This window comes from Schistocerca gregaria, chromosome X (genome assembly GCF_023897955.1).
Source record: "Schistocerca gregaria isolate iqSchGreg1 chromosome X, iqSchGreg1.2, whole genome shotgun sequence".
Lineage (NCBI taxonomy): Eukaryota > Metazoa > Arthropoda > Insecta > Orthoptera > Acrididae > Schistocerca > Schistocerca gregaria.
In genome coordinates this window covers 221,297,055-221,319,437 of record NC_064931.1, presented here as the reverse complement: position 1 = coordinate 221,319,437, position 22,383 = coordinate 221,297,055, and the positions used below count along the sequence as shown (strand labels likewise).

Genomic DNA, 22,383 nt, shown 5'->3' with positions numbered 1-22,383 from the left:
AGTCAAGAGGGTTGAGGTCATGAGAGCGTGGAGGCCATGGAGCTGGTTCGCCTCTACCAATCCATCAGTCACCGAATCTGTTGTTGAGAAGCATATGAACACTTCGATTAAATGTGCAGGAGCTCCATCGTGCAGGAACCACAAATTGTGTCGCACTTGTAAAGGCACATGTTCTAGCAGCACAGGTAGAGTATCCCGTATGAAATCATGATAACGTGCTCCATTGAGCGTAGGTGGACTAAACTAAAATGAGCTCTAACATGGAAATTAAGCGTTTCCAGACACATGTTCACATAACATCTTTTCTTTATTTGTGTGTGAGGAATGTTTCCTGAAAGTTTGGCCGTACCTTTTTGTAACACCCTGTATAGTACCAGTTAAGTTTATTTTCAAAAAGAAGTCCTAGAATACAGTGCTAGTCCACTATTTAAAGTAACTGGCTTTCAAGGTATACTCCTGGACAAGGATGGGCAAACCGTATTCTATGAAACTGCGTGACTCATGACTTAGTGAGAAATGGTATCCATGGTCTTGCACCAGTCTTAGTGTCTTCCATCAAGATGGGTGTCTTCTATGTAGCTACGTATCTGGCATTCAATTTGCTGTACAATTTGCCGAAGTATTCAGTCAACTGATCATGAACAATATATTCCACAGCTTTTGATACAGCTGGCACAATGCCAACTGGCTGGTAATCACAAGTTCACTGGGTATCTTCTTTCTTAATAATAGGTCCAATTATGCTGCTTTTCCACTGAGTAGGAATCATCCCACTCATGAATAAATAAATACATCTGTTCATACTGCTACTAAGCTATCTGCAACATTCTTCATCAGTGTAATACTGACACAATAGTTCTGTACCACTTCAGTAGAGATTCCCATTATTGTCTTCTTCTTGTGTTTACTGTAACATCTTTTAGATGGAAGATGTCAGGTTTAGATACATAGTCTGGGGCATCTTGTAGGTGACAGTTCTTTGATGCTTGGGGGCTGAGTGACAAGTTTATTCAGTTAGTCAGCTGAGATGTTACACAGCTTCTGGTTTTGCCTGTCCTACAACCAAACAACAGGCTATCATGTCAGAATTATTGATGAATTCAGGTATCCGGGCCTTTTTTAGACAGATCTTTCACCTACTGAAGTCACTGAGCATACACCATCCTAAAGTTTCAGCATTTAATAAAACTCTTAGAAAGATGGCATAGAGAAAATAGCATGTAAATCAGCCTGTTCACAGAAATTCCATCATGTGTATATCTGCCTGTTCACAGAAATTCTATCAACACATATCTCTGCAACTGAATAAGCCTGTCCAGTCTAGAAAAGGTGTGCCCATGCGGAAAAAGTAGACACAAACCGCAATTAAACATGTTACATACTTGTTTAGATGGAGGATAAAATTTTAGCCAAGCTGTACAAAGTACAACGCACTGCAGCCTCAACAATGTAATGAGCAGATCATGAATGAAATGAGAAATTTAAAGATATTTTTGATATAATTCAACATGTCATCATGTCTAAAATCAAAAATGACTCGTGTTTAGCTTAGCACAGAACCTCAAAGCTAAGACTTACTTTAAGAAGATGCGCCAACTGGCATGGAAAATCTGACTACAAGCAAGTCTAGTGCCAATGAAGACAAATCTAACAAGATGGAGATAGAAGGATCAGGCTGATATCCTCTGAATTTGATCAGGTACAAGACGTGAAAGGTATTTTGGAATGCTCTGCTTCTCCATTCCAGTGTACTCTCAAAGATCTATGGGAAGCAAATGTGTGTGTTACTGTTCTAGCTCAGTATTGGGTCCAAAAACTATAAGAAACTGGTAATTTCCAGATATGGAAAAGAAACAAGGGGAGCAAAGAGAGAACACTATCGGGAACTTCAGAATCAACTGGAAATGTCACATGGAGAGAATAGAACATTTGAAGTGGACAAGGAATAGAAAATGAGTGTCCAAGACAATAAACATAACATGTGCATCATGGACAAGGATGGCAAAATATTCCAGCACTAGGGCCAATTTCTGTAAAGATGGAAAGCTCATTTTAACTAACTCCTAAATACTGAATTCCCTTACTTACCAATCTGAGAAGGCATGCCATTTAATGGGAAAATTACATCCATAAATTCTGCACAAGTTATTAGTGAAGAAAACAGCATGGGTTAGTTGTTTGGTCTATGTAAAATACCATAACATTTTTGAGGTCTAAAAGTCTTCATAATGAAGTGAAATTTTGGCAATCTACTGGGTTGGTGCATAAGCTCTTCAAGTTTTTCTGTAAGTTTAATAAACAACAGATACACATAACAGAGAAATGTCTTCAACAATATATTTACAACTGTTTACCACACTGGGATAACGTTTCAATTCTGTGACTTTAAAAGTCACATGTTTTGAGGCGAAGAGCTGAACAAATGTATTTTCATCTGGAAACGAAGTTCCTTGAAGGTTGCTAGACAGAGAGCGAAAATAGATGAAAATCTGAGGCCTCAAGATCAGGTGAATAATGTGGCTTTGGAATGACTTCCCAAACCAACCCCTGTATAGCATTTTTTGTCAGTCTAGCAGAATGTGCACAGGTATTATCTTGGAGTAGCACCCCTTCATGCAGTCTTCCTGGTCATCATGTTTAGATTGCATCTGCAAGATGTCTCAGTTGTTGACAACAAATGTCAGCAGGTATGGTTACACCTCAAAGAAGCAATTCATAGTACATCACATTGTCACTGTTCCACCATATGCATGACACTATCTTTCCCAGATGCACACAGGTCTTTGTATGGGGAGTTGCTACTCTGTTTGGGCTCATACATTTCTTTCTTTGTTTACGTTAGCACAAATACATCATTTATTGTCACAACTTAACTTCCCAATTGCATGCAAATCTCGCACAATGGTGGAATGATCACAGTTCATTGTGGGTTAATGTGTTTTAGATGGCCTTCATCAAACTTTGAAGGTGTTCCTGACATCGAGTCACTAATGTCAAAACAATCTCCCTTAAAATGAGAAAACCATTTTCTTGTTATGCTCTGTCCTATGGCATTATCCCCATACATGACACAAATGTTTCTGGCTGCCTCCGTTAATGCTAAACCTCTACTGAACTCAAACAGTAGAATATGACAAAAGTGTTTCAACTTCTTCACTTGGCACTCCATTTTCTAGCATCCACAGCTCTACTCACTATACCCAAACAACAAAATGATAATATTAAACTGAAATAGCGACAGTGAACTACAAATAAAAAATGACAATTGATAAATAAACCCATAGCAGCCAGAATACCAATGCGCAAAACAAAAACGCTACCATTTTATGCACCAACTGAATGGAAGCCCTGGGGTGGATGAACCTGGCTATGATGCAACTACAGTGTCTGGCTGGAGTGAAGCAACAAGATTTCAATAAGGTTGAGAATAAGAACCATATGATTAGGACAATGAAATAAAAGGAAATAGAGAATAGAGAAAAAAAGAATACCACAAAAAGTCGTAGTAGTAGTAGTAGTAGTAGTAGTAGTAGTAGTTTGGAGCACAAGGCAAAATTTCCCTTGCAAAAGCAACAGCAGCCTCAGCATAGAGGGCAGGAATAGATTCTCACCGTATGAACATAGGGGGCATGAAATGGCATTGCCACAATTGTGTGATGGGTATGAGTAACGTAGATGTGGGGCAGTAGAGGTAGTCAGTACCCGAACAAGAGAACAGTAAATACGTTTGCTTTTATTCTCATTGACTCAGTCTATGAACACTACCCTGGTGATATACATTCTACCTTTCACTTCACTCCAAAAACCACATTTTCAGACTTCCCTTTATGCAGTAAGCCTGGGCATTTATCAATGAAGTGCACTAAAACAGGAAACTGCATTGTGACTGGATACTTCCTCAAGATGCACCAATACAGTAAAGGCTTTACAATTGTCATACACAATTGCAAAGTCTGGTTGACAGTAACTATGACAAAAATATATATACGAAGCTGAAAGGTAACAGGAATATTCCTTTTTATTTTCACATAAAAACAGAGCTGCAGTGTGCTCACTGCTTAAACAGAAATATGAAACATATAACTTTATACAATGGGATATCATTTTTCACCAATAATGAGCAATTTTCTTTTGCAGCAGAGGTGTTGTTTACTTCATATGAGCTCAAGACCTTTATGCACACGTATTTCATTTATGTTAATTGGAAACAACCACATTCCTTCTTGGTCATCTACATATTTCAAACAACAATAGTTATTACTGACAATAAATATGGTACGGAAAGTTATGGCAGAATGTAAATAACAGGAGTAGAGGCAACTCCTCAGCAAATAGGATAAGCACCAAATCATTCACAGGCACATCAACAAGCTGGAAAACTGCACTAGCTTTCACATGAGAGCTAGAGTACACCCCCCCCCCCCCCCCACACACACACACACACACACACACACACACACACACACACACACACACACACACACACACACACACACACCTGCACTGCTATGTTGTGCCAACTGAATACACAATCATATTACACAATGTACGAAGTTTCCAGTCTTGTTTCTGTGCCTGTCAGTTTCTGAACTTTGCTCCTAAAATTAATTATATTACTGACAATTAGGTATATGAAAGCTCCAGGCATACAACACACAATTAGAGGTCAATAAATTCCCACGTCATTAGGAACTAAATTTTCCATGTACGTGGTCATGCTTTCTAAACTACACTGAAGAACATTATACAGTTTCGTAATGGTTCTCAACTTTTTGCCTTCTTCCTCTGTTCATTTGTGCTGGTGGTGGTGGTGGTGGTGGTGGTGGTGGTGGTGGTGTTGGTGGCAACAGCAGCAACAGAGGCCATAAAAGTCTATATGAGCTTTACTGTTTATGTGCTCCCACTTTCCAACCCTTGCTTTCACAAATTTTCACTACACCTGAATCAGAATACTGAATACTGATGTCAAGCTACTGCTGCAACAACCAATCACGAAATGTGGTTGTTTGCACCCTCAGTCCCTCACTCTGATAAGCCAGGTAGCTGTTACTAACCAGTTGTGGCCAGTAACCTAACAGTTTTTTTTGCTGTGTGCTTTGCTTTTCTGTGCAGCAAGTTTATTGCACTACAGAATGTCTGAAGCTTGTAGCTGAAGTGTGCCAGAAAGTATGGTTGCTAAATAGAAAGTTCAGCAATATGCTCATGCGTGTGGTCAGACGTATGAGTTCGTGTGCTCAGTGTGTGAATATTTAGAAGAATAAGACATGGTGCAACTCTACTAATTAAAAGGTAGATTAAAGAACTGCAAACATTTTGAAAGTCTTAAAAAGTGTCACAGCAAACCTTCTCCCAGTTTACATTTTGAGGAAAACAAGTGACTTCCATGAAGAGAATTGATCAAGACAGTCTTCTGAAGTGGTTCAAGGCACAACTACAGAAAACAAATTGGCGGTCTGTCCTTGTGATGGACATTACCCCATACCATTCAGTTATTAAAGATACAACTCTTGACAATGGCAACTGAAAAAACTGATACTGCTAAATGATTTAAAATGTCACAATATGCAAGTGCATAGAAATTCAGATAAGGCAAAGTTTATGGAACTTGCAAAACAAAATAAGATAGAATTTCAACAGCATGTTATTGACAAGGTTGCTAAAAAACACAGGCAAAGGATTGTTAAGGCTTACATCATATCACCGTCACTGATTCCATCAAAATGATTTGGACACAGATCAAATGTTACATAAGTACAAATAATAAAAGCTTCACTAGCAGAACTTCATAAACTGTTAGAGAAATCAATGGCACTAATAAAAGCAGATAATTGGAGTAATGTTGTATGCCACAAAAAACACTTTCTGATATCTGAAAAATTGAGCATGCATAGAAAATAATATTGAAGATATTATTACACCCTTGAAAAATTCCAATAGCACATAATGATAGTGTTGAGGAAGGAACTAACAGGGGATACTGAATGTATACAGAGAAGGACAACACGAATGGTCACAAGTTCATTTGGTATTGGGAAGTGAGTCACTGAGCTACTGAAGAAATTATCCCAAGAAAGTCTACTAAAAAGTTTTAAGAATCAGCTTTAAATGATGACACTATGAAATACTACAACCCCCTACATATCACTGACAGAAATCATGAGGATAAGATTAGAATAATTACAGCACACACAGAGGCATTCAAACAATCAATCTTCCCATGCTCCCTATGTGAATGGAAAGGGAAGAAACCCTAATAACCAGTACAATGTTATGTAAACTCAGCCACGCATTTCACATTGGTTTGTGGAGTATAGATGTAGATGTACAAGTGGCTCTTGATTATGTGGCTATACCGTTTGCCATAATTAGTCTGTTTTCAATGTTTGTACATAAGGTTTTTCCACAGTTTTCATATAGTTTGATTACAAATATTGTTTCAGTATTAAGGAATGTCCCTCTGCACAAGTTATGATCTTCAGCAGTTATTATTATTATTATTTTAATGTTAATTAATTATTATATTTAGATGAAAGACTCAGATTAATTTGAACACTGTCTTTCATGCTGAATACATCAAATAAACTTTAACTGTACTGATTATTGTGAAAGACACTCCATGTTGTGCTGCTTTGTTGGGATATACAAATAATGGGATAACAATATCTTTTTATCCACGAGGGTGGATTAATTAATCAATACAATGTTATAATCCTGTGAGGTGAACTCCATATTTTAAGATTAAGAATCAAGAGAAGGTTTATCAGTTAGGGCTAAACATGCTACAAAGTAATGGCAAATCAATAATAGAGAACTGACAAGAATCGCAAGAGTATTTAAACACACTTTTAGTTTTAGAATCATTCTGGCACTAACTGGCCATTTAATGGAAACCACAGAAAATCTAAATATTGGACACAATTGCATAGTTACAATCACAGGCATCCTGAAAAGGCTTTATTATTTTATTGTTTCTATCACTGGGCACGTCGGTAACAACAGAGGATTGCAGTAATCAACGTGCACAAGTACAACATTTACTAATTCAGATACAGGAAACCAACGGAAAAATGCTCCTATTGGAGTAAAAAAAATGTTACTGTGTTCAGTTTTTATTTAAAAGACTGGCCAAAAGTGGGGTACCAGCTGCATCAGTCTACCTTTCTCAGCATATTCATAAACTATCAAAGAAGTTTTGGCATGCAAACATATCTGCAATTTTTTATTCATGTGCAACTCACCTCTTAACTCTAACAAGTTCCTCTAACTCCACTCACTAGACCAATGCTGAAAGTTCCTAATATAAATCCACTCCTAGTTGCCCTTTCTAAATCCCTTATTCAGCCTAGCTCACTCTCATTGTCTGTGTCACTGTCTCCCTCTTGCTCTCTTTTACTCCTAGTGTCTCATTCCTTCCTTCCTACTACTGCCATCTCTTCTCACTGTCACTATCACTATCTCTCCCCCTTCCTTGCTGTCATTCCCATTCACACTGTCTCACATTATCAATGGTTTTCACCCACTTCCATTCTCTCTTTCTCCCACCTCCTTCACCTCAGCACTGTCTCCTTTACTGTTTTCCATATTCCACTATCCATTACTTTTCTGTCTTTTTGCCACTGCCACTGTCTTCTTCTCTTTCAGCATTAAAAAGTGCGAATATATTCGCATGCCAAAATTTTTTAAAGGTGCCGACAAAGGCAGAATGAGGCAGCTGGTACCCCACTTCTCAGTCAGTCTTTTAAATAAACAGGAACATATTCACATTTTTTGTGCTCTGATAGGAGCATTTTTCTGCTGGCTCCCTTCTTTTCCTGCTGCAGCGTGGCATATACTTCACATGAAGAGAGATATATTGGTTAGTAAAATTTAGATAGTTTAATTATGCGAAACTGAAATAGTGCAAAACTAATTTTACACCTCAGAGTGGATTTTATGTGCAAAAACGTTTTCCATGTGCATCAGTACCACAACAAGAGGCTCCCAGATGATAAGAGAAACACTTAACATACTTCTCCATGCAATTTCACTTTACAAACTACCTTTTCATCTCATGCTGTATTTTATATGGGTATTATACGTGCACCAGTAGGGTAACTTTGAACCTCTGCATCACGGAAACAGATAAAGAATCTGACGAAAAATTTCAAGGTTGTCTGGGATTGGGATCTTAAGAATATATTGCAGGTGAAAATATAGTAAAGAAACATTATTTTGAGGCTTTCTGAGGAATAGACCATTAACTAATGGTGTCTCGCTCAGTCCCATAAAGCATACAATAATCCATGTCAAATGCAAAAAGAACCAACCAATTTGCTGCATTTGCCTAGGCAATAGGAAGTGTTTAATATTCAAAATTTGACCCTGTACTGCAAAACAGTGACACGAAGATGGTCATACTGTTGGCTATACAAATAGCATGCATACCAATAATCTGTAATGGTGAGCAAAATGGTTAACAGGCCATCAATGGCGATCTGAAAAACATTAACCATCTGCCAGCAGATGGATCAGTGGATATACTGAGATAAAACCAGATACACTTTAAACACAATTCCATTTATAAGAGCAATACAGTACTTAAAAAGCTATTTAAGAATGCAAATGTACTACAGGATTTCCTTTAATAAACCTTCAATAACCTTTTCTCTAGGCGAGATAAATTTACGCAAGTATTAAGGAAATGACTGCAACCAATTAATCGGAATATAAATAGTAATGTAGTTTCTAAATAAAAAAAAAATAAGTTTTAGATATCCATCACCTAGAAAGCTTAAAGGAGATGATATAAGAATTTCAGTCAATTAATGTTTACACCATGTTGAAAGCTGAAAGAAAGGGAAAAGCTCTAGGCTGCCTCCTATCAGGTAGCCTGGCAAGAATATTACAGACTGCAGACCTTTTTTGTGTCACACACAACTGAACCTGATGGCTCAGTTACAAAGATACTATTGTGCCTTCTCTTCAAGAGTGCACCAAGAATGGAGCATGCAAAGGCAGCAACAAATTGAACAATTTTTGCATTAAAAAGGCAGAAAGAATTAATGACAATAAAGATTCATACTAATTATTAAAAATAAACCTAATAAAAAGTCAAAACAGAACATAAAAACAAAGGAACAGTTACGGTTCTTCATAACATCAATAGGAAACCATAATTAGGATAATTCAGCAATAAAAATGTGGTTTTGTTTGGGTTGCACATCACTATAATGGAAAAATCAGTCCTAGATTACACAAAATTAAGGAAATATATGAACATTCCAGCAGTCACCTCCAGAAATCTAGAAACAGCCTGAGAACTTGACAAAGAACAGTGCTTTGATTTATTCTTTTCCTGTATTTCTGTGCTGTATTAAATGCATAACTGTTTATGAAAAGGTCAGTTACCATAAACAAACCTATTCACCAGCTTTTCACGGGAAGATCCAAGCATGCAAAGAATAATACCCCTAGCCATTTAGAACTACTAAATTTCAGAGGAGTTCCGTCTTATGCAAGACACTGTTCTGAAGTTTTATTTTCACCCAGAAGTGTTTCAGCACTTTCTGTGCTTTCTTCAGTGGGTTCCTTTATTTTATTTCTGCAAAATTGTTGTTACATGTTAACCTCTAAGGAAACATTTGGTACAAAATATTTACTTTTGCACTTTGCTGAATTTTATATATACATACACAAAAAACGACTGAAGACAGCACGAAAAGTGCTGAAACATGTCCACAAACTGGTGCCTTGCATAAGATGGAATTCCTCTCCAATTTTACTAGCAAGTATGAAAATAAGGAGAACTGGAACATTCACAAGGTGATCATAACTAATAAAATTTGATTTATTTCTGTTACCAGATTACCCTAAAAACTATAATCTGAAAAATTTTAATTATATGAAAACCCATTGCACCACAATGACTGTGCTTTTCAGGGTATCATTTATTTCATTAGAAACTTGACAAACCTAAAAAAAAAAAGGAGTTGCTACTTTAGAACGAAATTTGTTATCAGTGTTACTTTCAACAGCAAGTTATCTATACATAAACATATATTAAAGTCAAAATTTGGTCTGGCAAGTGGTACTTCACACATTTTAATATATTAAACAAGACCTCTGAAATTATTCAGAAAACTAAAACATGAATAAATGTTACCACAGAAAGATATATACTATCACATTTATTTCCTATCCTTATATGAAAAAAACTGAATTAAGGTATATGGAATTTTAGTTTTATTTACAAAAAATACAGAGCTACCACAAGAAAAAATGCATGTCAAAAAAGTCATTATCCATTCCACATGCAACTATGAAGAACAAGTAATGTTTGATTTGCAACAACAAAATGCAGCTATGTAGTGTAACCATGTGCATTTATTTAATTTAGTAATATTCCTTCATTTTCATTTTTACCAGATTGCTTTTATCCAAAGGCAGTTCTAAAGCTTATCGACGAAACATGCGCCCAAAATGAATTACAGAAAGTAAGGCCTAAATGAGTGCACATATGCAGTAGAAAATATTGTCCTGAAACCATTTAGCTGCACTACAAAGGCAATGTGTGAAGTATACAGTTAAACTACAGGGAAACTACCACTCCAACAAATTTTTAATATCCTCTCTCTGTCTGTCTGTCTGTCTCTCTGTCTCTCTCTCTCTCTCTCTCTCTCTCTCGCTCTCTCTCTCGCTCTCTCTCTCTCTCTCTCTCTCTCTCGCTCTCTCGCTCTCTCGCTCTCTCGCTCTCTCGCTCTCTCGCTCTCTCGCTCTCTCTCTCTCTCTCTCTCCCTATTTTTCTCACTTTTTCCAAGCAAGTGTTACTTACTGGATGAGGACCTGTTCGCATCACTGAGATATGGAAGCTGCCAATTGTAGAACCTGAACCTGACACTGAAGATCCAGAATGGGTTCTGTACTCTACTGGCACAGCATGAGTTTGATGCCATGGCCTCTGCTCTAGAGGTCCTCTATCCAGACGCTTTTCTTTGTCATCCTATGAATGACATACCAAATATTTTTCTAGAAGCCACAACACATTAACATGCTATATGTACGGCTAAAGCCAAAAGTATAATTTTTGTCCATTACTTTTCAATTTGATTTCTATTTGTTACCAGCTAGTCTGATGTGTGTTAGTCACATATTTCAGAAAATGGCAAATGAAAATTTGCCTGTGTGTAAAAATTCTGATTACTGTCTAGATAATTCAGCTTACACATATATTCAACATAGAAAATTTTGTTTTCACTTGCCATGCACCTTTCTCTACTGATTAAATTAACAATTATTAGGCACTTCAGCAGTAAACCTTTGAACTGATACCACATCACTGATAAATAATTAGAACAGTACTTATTGCACAATGGTAGTAGAACTGTGTTGATAAACATGAGAGTCCTAATTTATCATCATATATCAGGAACCAGTAACAATTCTAATATTTCTCATGACAGTAACATAGCTAAAAACAATGCAATAACATGTGGATACTGAGCAAATAATGTCAAGGGGGGAGAAAGTGAATATCAAACAAGACTTGCTATGCATCACATGGCTACAGTCTCCACAATAATATTAATAGGAGAGACAGGGAAATGGCCACAGGAAGAAATGACAAGTATGAAAACCAAAACAAAAGAAAAACTAAAATAAGAGGAAAATAAAAATATGTTAAACAAGATTAGCAGAACACTAAAATATGGTAACATACAGAAAGTGAAGATAAACACGGTAAAGGGGAGAAAATAACAATTGAATGTCAGTGAAGGAGAGTTAAGGAGGAGTACGGAAGGATGGTGAGGTGTGAGGTGAGATTGGGAAGGTGGATTGGTGAGGGGACAGAGGGAGGGGGGAGGTAGGAAAATTTGCAGTCCATTAGGATATGGTGAGGAGAAGACTGTCTGCAGGGAATATTTAGTTTTTGAGAGAATACGTACACAGCAACCAGCCGTACACAACTGTGATTGTTCAACACATACTGGACCAGAATGAAGATAGAAAATGAAAATGTCAAAACAATAAACGTTCAACTGGCGGCTTGCTTTGCACATGTTACAAAGTTTGAGAGGCAAAATGTACACCAAAGTGGCATTTCAAACAAGGCATGCAGCAGTGAACTAAAGAAATCAAACTTTCACGTGAATCTGAATGTCATAAACAATACTGCTTTTGTAATTCCATAGTTTGTGTAAATATTTCAGGAGGACAGTATCTCAGACTACAAATGAGGCTTTCATCAGGCCTGTAATTCAAATTGGATGCATTTTGGAGTCTATTTATAATAAATTTCATGCGACAGTACTGGTTCTCCACTTAAATCTCCAGAAATTTAAGACTGAAGGAAGGTGATACAGAAGTGATTGACACAACTGTCACCATGGCCCTTGTTTGGAAGCATGTCCTATGATAAATATAGAAACATATGTAGGTGAGTATCAATCGAAACGGGGGCAAATTCTGCACAAGTGTAAAGTGATCAGAAGAAAATGGTCAGTAACTCATGCAAATTATCAGCACCTCTGGTACCTCAAAGCTTCCTATTATCACTTAAGAACCATACAATTATCCTCATAATTCACAAGCCTCAAAATGGACAAATTAACTAGCTACACGGTTTCTTTAGCTGCTGTGGCTACTTTCTCCTACAGTTAACTTCATAATCTCACAATTGTGTGTGAATATTGATTTTATTAACATGCAAAAATCAAATTTGCACACGCATGCCTCCCCCCCCCCCCCCCACACACACACACACGAGCACGCACGCACACGCACACAATAGTAATACCTGAAGCACCTTATTTGTTATACATATTTTCTTGACCCAGTCTGTACTTTAAAAAGCAAAAACAGCGGTGTTTTTTAAGCAAAGTTTTAATCCCTAAATATTTTGGAACAGGTTCTGAGACTATTTGAAACTTAAAAACACATACCAAATTAGTCACTACTTCAAACTAATCAAGACAGGCCAGACGACGCACCTAATACTGCCTTGCTCCCTTATTGTGTTGAGCTAAGTAAAATTATTTTAAAATGTGTCACATTGGAAGTGCTGTGTCAAAGAAATTCCATACATAGTGCGTTACTAACAAGGATGATTGTACTACCTGGCTGGTCCTCCAACTTGTCCCACACTAATGAGCCACTGTAACTGGATTTGTGTAGACTGTCATTTAAAATACTCTGCAGTTGGTAGCCATGAACAATTGAAATTAACTCAAAACACCCAGGCACTTATGACCTCACTGCACTCTCCCTGCAGATACCAGTAACATTTCCTTCATGACCAATTTAATTTTTAAAGCCAGTCATTCACTAAAATATACATTACATGATAGTGGCATCTTGGTAATGTATTTATGCAATCATTTCGTTAGTATCCATGCCTGTGAAATTCTGCAAAACATATAAAAAGCTAAAAAAGATGCTTTTCCTTGTGCCATGCTATATTCACAAGGAAACCACACAAAAATCTGATTTTTGTAATTTTTTTTTATATTTACAATATGCGAAGTTCTGAACTCAAATACAAGTTGCCCAAAGCAGTTTGATGCAACACACTGAATTTCTCGAGAAAACAGACTTTGAAGTTTTCCAAGCAACCTTAAGTCACTAAAGCTGGAACAATTTTTTGATCCACATTGTGGCTCTGTCTTAGCATTCCTGATTGCTACACCAGTGGCCCAGGTTTGATTCCTGGCTGACACAAATTTTTAAACAAAAGAGCATGTTCTACAAGCATTTTCATGGAGGATACAATACATAAATATTACAAGAAAATCTGCAGCAATCTGGTGTGGTAATCACTGTATTGCTGATTCAAGCCTCATTTCAGCCATTATTTTTTCGTTCAATTAAAATACCTATGTCATTTAAACATAAAATTCATCAAATATATGCTCAATTGTTTTTAAGATGACCTCCTCCATCAACTACAGTAAAATAATAGTAAATTGTGTACTGTGAAGTCTGTGAACACACAGGTAACAAGGACTGTTAACTCTTCCCATTTAGAGATGCTCTTGTATCACGTTTCCCTCAACGCTCATGTAATTTTTATAAAAATGATAGATTCATTAAGCAGCACATACTAGATGAAATTTATGTTTAAATGATGTCGGTACTGTAACAAAACACAAAAATTAACGACAAACTAGATTCGAACCAGCACTCCATGGATTACCAGTCTTGAGTGATATTAATATTTTTTTGTTGTTCATCTTTTATCTTCATGAAAAAGCTCATAGGACACGCACTTTTGTTTAAGAATTTGCATCGGCTAGGCATCGAACCCAAGTCTCCTCTATTGCACTCAAGCATTCTTAGCAAAAGATATTTCTAACTTTAGTCCACTAAGGACTTTTGGGAAACTTCGAAGTCAATTTGCTCCACAATTTTTGCAAGTTGCATCGAACAGCTTTGGTAAATTGATATTTGAATTCTGCACTTCATGTAGCACGAATATAAAAATTGGACACATCAGATTGCAATGTGGTCTCCTTGTCACAACATGTCATTCATATAAACTGGCACTAACAGTTAACAGTTGTGTCACTCATACCCAACCTTTACTCTTTCCCACCTAGCCAAATCACTCAATTACACTGTCCTAGTTGGTGTTCCGATTATCATCTCCATCTCCTTCGTATCTTTGTGGAAGCATCAGCTGTTGCCTCAGCTGAACGGACTCCTCTATGCTGCCTAGTGCAGCAAGACAATGGATGAAGCGTACACCTTCCATCAGCATAACCTAGCAAAGAATCTCTAAAGAGTAAATTCTGGTCCTAGAGAACATCACTAAGCGGGTTGAAGGCTTCTATTCCAGTCACTTGTTGACCAGTGTAATGCTGCAATAGCAAACAACAAAACAAGAGACAAAGTCTTAAATCATTCACGCAGTACAGATATTTTATTGTCTGAGTGTCACACAGGACACAAAGAAGAGTTGAAAACAAATAAGTCTCCAGGTCTGGATGGAATCCCAATTCGGATTTACAGAGAGTACTCTACAGCATTGGGCACTTACTCTGGTTGCATTGTGAACCTTCCACACAGCACGAAGTCCTGAGTGACTGGAAAAAGGTGCAGATAACTCCAAGGGTAAAAGAACGGACCCACAAAATTACATGCCCAAAACCCTTAACATCGATATGTTGCAAAATTCTTGAACATATTCTTAGTTTTAATATTGAGAGGTGGCATGAGCCCTCTCTCATATTTCTATCTTAGTCTGAGTAATTAGATCTTCCTCTCTAATTGCATGTGGTGAAAAGTTGCTATTCCTACATATGCGGACTTCCCACGCGGTGTCTCTCGTCACCCGGGTGGTCCGGTGACAGGCGGGCTCTGCTGATCTTTAAAGGGTAAGCCGACAGGTGTGAGGGAGTCGAGTGAATACTTTCCAAACGCCGACACATAATAGCGGCGAAGACATGCCCGCAGCGGCCTGAAGGAGCGGCTGGGCTAGAGATTCCATTACTTCGCAGAAACTTAGTGAAAACACTTTCTGGCGGGCTACCAGCGAGGCGTGGGAATGACTTGGTTTCCCAAGCAGCCTTGGCGGGCAAATTCCCGCGATTTCTGCCAATTCGTAACTGTGATTGGCTCGCTCAGGGCATAGCTCCGTGACGTAGCAAAATCAATGCAGAAATTGGTGGAATGGTAGTGCTTCGGCAATATAGTGGAATTTTCCGCCGGTTTTCGAGTTGCTGATTGGAACATTTAACCACGGCCACTGTCGTGGGGGCGGGAATGTTCTGTGTTCGGCTTGTACGGGTGCTCTTGTGGTAGTCGGCTCTCGCCTTTCTGTCGGAGTAGGTTACAAGACTGAGCTCTCGCTGCTCTGGACAGCCTGCCTTCCGTTGGCTGTCTAACATACTTTTATTTAGTTGTAACTGTTTGACGAAGTTGCTGAAGTTTCGACTTCAACGTAACTTTCCGAGTACAGTTGGCAATTGAGCATTCTGCGTACAAGAGGGGTATGTTGTCTGTCTTGAGCAGTTTTGGCTAAAGTTGACTGTATCGGAATTACTGTGTGACTTCGCTTGTTAAAATCAATCACTGTAGCATCAGTGATTGTGTGGCGAGTCTTCGTCTCCCTCAGAGGCGCATTTGTATTGCTAGGAAGTCTTTAGTCTGGAACAACCAGGCCAGGATAATTTGTTTTGGACTATACTCACGACATTATCATCACCATGACGGGACGTCGAAGCAACCAGCCATCGCCTCCGGTATGCCAGATCGTGTCCGTACAGTTCAGAAGACAGCTTGGTAATGTACGTCTGCAGCACCGGTAAAGCAGTCAATTTTGCTAGGTGATAATCCGAGCTCAGCAGAGCGCGTCTGTTTGTCTTTTCTAACTTTGATCTGTCTTGGATGTTCATTGTCTGAGTTCTCATTAATGTAGCAGCAATTAATGCTCGGTTGGCTGTGTGTCTCTCTTAAGACTTGAGTTGCAAGGAATTGGCTCCACATACCAGTTCGTCATAAATGTCACAATCTAGTTTAGGGACAACTTCACCTTCACAGCATTTATTTGAGTATCCAATTTGAGCCAATTTTATGTATTGTAAATGTTTCGTGTGTTTTTGTTTATTATTTTGAGTTATAATGAAATTGTTATTTTGGACAGAACTTTCATTCTGTTAATCAGTAGAGCAACCCTATTATTTCTCACTACGTTAATGAAACCTTCCTTTATATAACTTATTTATCAAATGAAATTATTGCAGGTGCCAAACTCTTCCACTCCACTTGCAGGGTCGATTACAGTCAGTTCGCGTTTCTTTTTAATCCATATGCATCAGCAAAAGTCGGAGTTGGGGGGGGGGGCTTAGAGCATCATTTACATATGTAGATTCTAGAAGAATTTAGTGTTGAATACACTGCTAGCCCCGGCACCTCGCAATATGACAAATTTCCTTGACAGGAAGCATTGCTCGTGTGAAAGTCGGCTTGCCCTTTTCTTGCACAATATCCTGTGTATTGTGGATGAAGAGCAACAGGCACATTCCGTATTCCTTGATTTTCAGAAAGCATTTGACATGGTGCCCCAATGCAGACTGTTAATGACGAACCAAGCATATGGAATAAGTATCAAAATATGTAAGTGAATGGAAGACTTCTTAAATAATATGAGGGATTTTAGTAAGTAACACAGCACCTTTTTTCTCGGCCAATTTTGGTTGAAAAACTGAGAAATTTGTTGTGGGACCTTGTGGAATATTCCCTCTTCAGCCCCTATAGTTTCATGAAGTCCCGATAGGTGGCAGCATTAAAGGTAACATTGAAAATGGTGTCTGTAACAGAGGTGTGTTCCAAGCAGACCACTGACATCGAGTTTCTTTCAACGAAAAAACCAGATAATCGCAGATACTTATGATCACTTGCAGAATGTCTACGGAGACTTGGTAGTGAAAAAAGCGTGACGAGTTACTGGGCAAGGCATATGTCGTCATCGCAACGAGGTCGCACAAACCTGTCTGACTTCCAGCGTGCTGGCCAGTCGCACACAGCTGTGCCTCCTGCAATGGTGGAACATGCAGTTTCATTGAAGTGATCAACGGATCACAATGTAACACCTCACTGCTCAACTGGACATCACTATTGGTAGTGCTGACACAGATGTCAAACACTTGGGGTGCTCAAAGCAGTTTGCCTGCTGGGTTCCTCACCGCCTGTCAAAAGACCATAAAGAGCAACGAAGGACTAACTGTGGGGAATTGCTTGCATGTTGCAAAACTGATTTTGACCATTTTTGTTGAACATCACCACATGCAATGAAAACAGGTTCATCACTTCGAACTGGAAACAAAACGGCAATCCATAGAGTGGCACCATGTTATCTCTCCTCTGAAGAAAAAGTTCAAAGCCACACCCTCAGCCAGGAAAGTCATAGCAACTTTATTCTGGGACTCTGATGGGGTTATTCTGTTTGATGTTGTGCCTTGTAGTGCAATGATTAAATCTGAAGTGTACTGTGCTACCATCACGAAACTCAAGGGACGAAGTTCATTTGCACACTGAAAACGTGTTTGTTGCCACAAAATGCAAATGAACTTCTCCTTCTCAGTGACAATGCAAGGCCTCACATAAGACTGCGCACCCGAGATGATCTCACAAAACCTCACTGGACTGTTTTTCCTCATATACCCTATAGCACGGATCTCGTACCTTCTGACTTCCATCTGTTTGGCCCAATGTAGGATGCACTCCACAGGGAGCAGTACAATGATGATGGGGAGGTTATTGATGCAGCACTATGTTGGTTCCATACTTGACCAGTAGGGTGGTGGTGGTGGAGGAGGAGGATGAGGAGGAGGAGATTAGTGTTTAACGTCCCGTCGACAACGAGGTCATTAGAGATGGAGCGCAAGCTCGGGTGAGGGAAGGATGGGAAAGGAAATCGGCCGTGCCCTTTCAAAGGAACCATCCCGGCATTTGCCTGAAGCGATTTAGGGAAATCACGGAAAACCTAAATCAGAATGGCTGGAGACGAGATTGAACCGTTGTCCTCCGAAATGTGAGTCCAGTGTGCTAACCACTGCGCCACCTCGCTCGGTACCAGCAGGGTGGTATGTGGGTGTACAGGCCCTCCTAGTAAGGTAGCATAAGTCTGTCACATTGAACAGAAATTAGGTCAAAAAATGAGGTTTTTTAGCCAAAAGGAGTGGGGAATAATATGGTGTACAAGAATCCTGAATAAAACCTACATGCTTTCCAAAAATTGTGTTGCATTACTTATTTAATGCCCCTCGTAGAACCCAGTACATTGTCCTTGATGGCTGGTGTTCATAAGAGACAGGGATACAGTCAGCTGCGTCCCCGCAAAATGATACAACCACTCTTGTTCTCTGTACATATAAATGATCTGACAGATACAGTGAGCACCAATCTGTGACTGTTTGCCAATCATGCTGTAGTATAAGGGAAAGTATTATTGTTGAGTGACTAGAAGCATACACAACGACTTTCACAGAATTTCTACATGGTTTAAGGAATGGAAGATTGCTCTAAACATAAAAAAATAAAGTTAATGTAAATGAGTAGGGAAAATAACCCTGTAATGATTGACTACAGCATTAGAACCATTACTACTTGGCAAAGTTGTGTTGATTAAATATCCAGGCGTAATGTTGCAAAGCAAGACAAAATGGAACATGCACTTACAGACAATGGGATGGCTAATGGTCAACATCGGTTTATTGGGTGTTGTTAAGAAAAGTAAATTTTCAAAGGAGACCACATACAGAACACTTGTACAACCCATTCTTGATTACTGCTCAAGTGTTTGGGATCCCACCGTGGGATTAAAGGATGACATGTCCGGAATTTAGAAGCATGCTGCTTGATTTGTTACCGGTAGACAATCAACAAGCGAGAATAATCAAGCTATTTTGAGAACTCAAATGGGAAATGATGGAGGGAAGAATATGTTCTTTTCATGAAACACTATTTACATAATTTAGAGAACAAGCATTTGCAGCTGACTGCAGAACAATTCTACTGCTGTCAATGGTACATAATGGCTTCTGAAAACATCACATGGCGACTTGCCAAGTTCATATGTAGGAGAGTGTTCTATACTAGAATGAAATAAAGACCTAAATGACCAGCATGACCAAAAAGATGCACTGTACACAGTAAATATACTGAACATGGCTGGGGGTTCGTTTGGTGGTGGGTACAGAACATGAAAAGGAAACTCCAAATAATCCAATAAAAAAGCAGCTAGCAAAAATCAAATTTCAAAGTCATAATTTCTACTTCTACTTAATAGCTGTCCATTGAGCAAAGCTGTCAATATTTTATTGTCTCACTTAACACAAACCCAGATCATAAAAGCAGCCAGTTCCATCCACCCACATTAATTATATAAATTACACACACATTTTACCATTGGATTCTTTACAAGTAAACTCCACACTGTATTTCACCGACACTGATGGTAAAAAAAACCATTTGATGCAAAGTACAATATTCACAGTTGTGTCCTTTAAAGCTTGCAGTTATTTCCTGAATAAATTGCTTTCACAATAAACACCTGTTTCATCTGTAATGAAGAAAATATAATCAACAACCCCACTATATTAAAAAATTAGAAACTACAAGTTGTCTAACACTGAAACAATTTCCTCAATAATGCTTTCTGCATTGTCCTCCAGAAAACCTGGTTCCCGGCAGCGCGGACCCCTGCCCTCTGCAGCTATAAGGGATAATACAGGAACCATAGAGACTAAAATCGAGTGTCAGGTAGAGTTTGCGTCTAAGTCCTGAACTCTGTATATAGTGAACCTGTACCCCCTTCAAACTCCTCTTGAAGCTCTGGCTGTCAGGATAAGGACGACACAGGAAATAACTGTCTGCAATGCATATCTTCCTCCAGATGGTGCAGTACCCCGGATGTATTGGCTGCACTGATTGATGAACTCCCTAAACCTTTCCTACTTTTGGGATATTTTAATGTGCGTAACCCCTTGTGGGATGGCACCATGCTTACTGGTCGAGGTAGGGAGGTCGGAAATTTACTGTCAAAACCCGACCCCTGCCGTTTAAATACAGGTGCCCACACACATTTTGGTGTGGCACATTGCACACATTTGGTCATTGATCTCTCAGTTTGCAGCCCTGGCCTTCTCCCATCTATCCACTGGAGAGCACGTGACAACCTGTGAGGTAGTGACCACTTCCACATCTTCTTGTCACTCCCCCGGCATCAAGCCCATGAACACTTACCCAGATGGGCTTTAAACAAGGGAGACTGGGGAGCCTTCACCTCTGCTGTCACTGCTGAATCTCCCCCACATTGTGTCACTGATGTTGTCATTGAGCAGGTAACTACAACGATCATTTCTGCGGCAGAAAATGCGATCCCTCGTTCTTTAGGATGCCCCCGGTGAAAGACAGTCCCTCGGTGGTCGCTAAGGCAATTGGAGGGTCGGTAAACTCTACAGTGACATACACAGCACCCTTCCCTCGAGCACCTAAAAGCATTTTAGTGGCTTTGTGCCTGCGTTCGCCAGCTTACAAAACAACGGAAACAGGAGTGTTGGGAGAGGTACGAGTCAACCATTGGGTGCCATACACCACCTTCCCAAGTCTGGACGAAGATCAGATGTCCTTTTGGGTACCGGACCCCAACAGATGTCCCTGGCATTAACATCACTGGTGTGTTATCTACCAAGGCGATTGCTGTTGCCGAGCACTTTACTGAGCACTACGCTTTAACTTCTGTGTCAGAACTACCCCTGGCCTTTCGCAACCTAAAACGGCAGATAGAAAGGAAAGTCCTCTCGTTCACTACACGCCACAGTGAACCCAGTAACACCCTATATACAGAGTGGGAGCTAGTCAGTGCACTTGCACATTGCCCCAACACAGTGTCTAGGCAGGATTGGATACACTGTCAGATTAGTAAACATCTCTTGTCTAACTACAAGTGACATCTCCTCGTCATCTTCAACCGGATCTGGTGCGATAGTGTTTTTCCATCACAATGGCGGAAGCTTACTATCATTACAGTGCTCAGACCCTGTAAAAACCTGCTCAATGTGGATAGCTACCAGCCCATCAGCCTCACCAACTTTCTTTGTAAGCTGTGTCAGGGGTTGTGTTGGGTCCTGGAGTCACATGGCCTACTGGCACCACATCAGGGGAGTTTCTGCCAGAGTCGCTCTACTACTGATAATCTTGTCCCCCCCTCGAGTCTGCCATCCGAACAGCCTTTTCCAGACACCAACATCTGGTTGCAGTCTTTTTTGACTTACGTAAAGCGTAAGACATGACCTGGCGACATCATATCCTTGGCCACATTGTGTAAGTGGGATCTCCGGGCCCCCACCCCCAGTTTTTATCCAAAACTTCCTGCCCCTCCGTACTTTCTGTGTTCAAGTTCGTGCCTCCCATAATTCCCCCTGTATTCGAGAGAATGGCGTTCCGTAGGGATCCATATTGAGTATATCTACTTTTTGTGGCTATAAATGGTCTAGCAGCAGCTGTAAGACTGTCAGTCTCACCTTCACTGTATGCAGATGACTTCTGCATTTCGTATTGCTCTTCCAGTACTGGTAGTTTTAGAAAGAGTCCAGTGACCAGGCTGGAGTCCCTCCATTGAAGGTTAGGTGATCACAACTGCTCTCCAGTTACATTGCAGACATTCATAGTTCTCCTGTGCATCTGAATTACAGTCTCCTTTCCCCAATCACGTTGGTTCATCTCCCACATCGGCGGTCTAGGTCAGGGCTTATGATTGCAGTTTGTGTCCGGTCCATTCTCACTGAACTGGAGTCCTTCACATTACCGCCTCTCCTCGAGGTCCATTGACATACACCTCCATGATGTACACCTAGGCCGCAGATTATTCTGGGCCTTTCGCATGGCCCTAAAGACTCTGCTATCACT

The 22,383-nt window shown here is 39.5% G+C and overlaps 1 protein-coding gene across 13 annotated transcripts in view; it reads right to left on the bottom strand.

Annotated features, from left to right (window-relative positions):
• Positions 1-22,383, bottom strand: part of LOC126299474 (protein PRRC2C-like) — a 226,870-nt gene that overhangs the window by 135,518 nt on the left and 68,969 nt on the right. For 11 of the 13 annotated variants that reach the window (XM_049991396.1, XM_049991399.1, XM_049991398.1 and 8 more), the window contains exon 11: positions 10,811-10,978. The exons of the other annotated variants lie outside the window; for them this stretch is intronic. In XM_049991396.1, the coding sequence (XP_049847353.1) occupies positions 10,811-10,978 (168 nt within the window). The remainder of the gene's footprint in view (positions 1-10,810; positions 10,979-22,383) is intronic. 13 annotated transcript variants of the gene reach the window in all.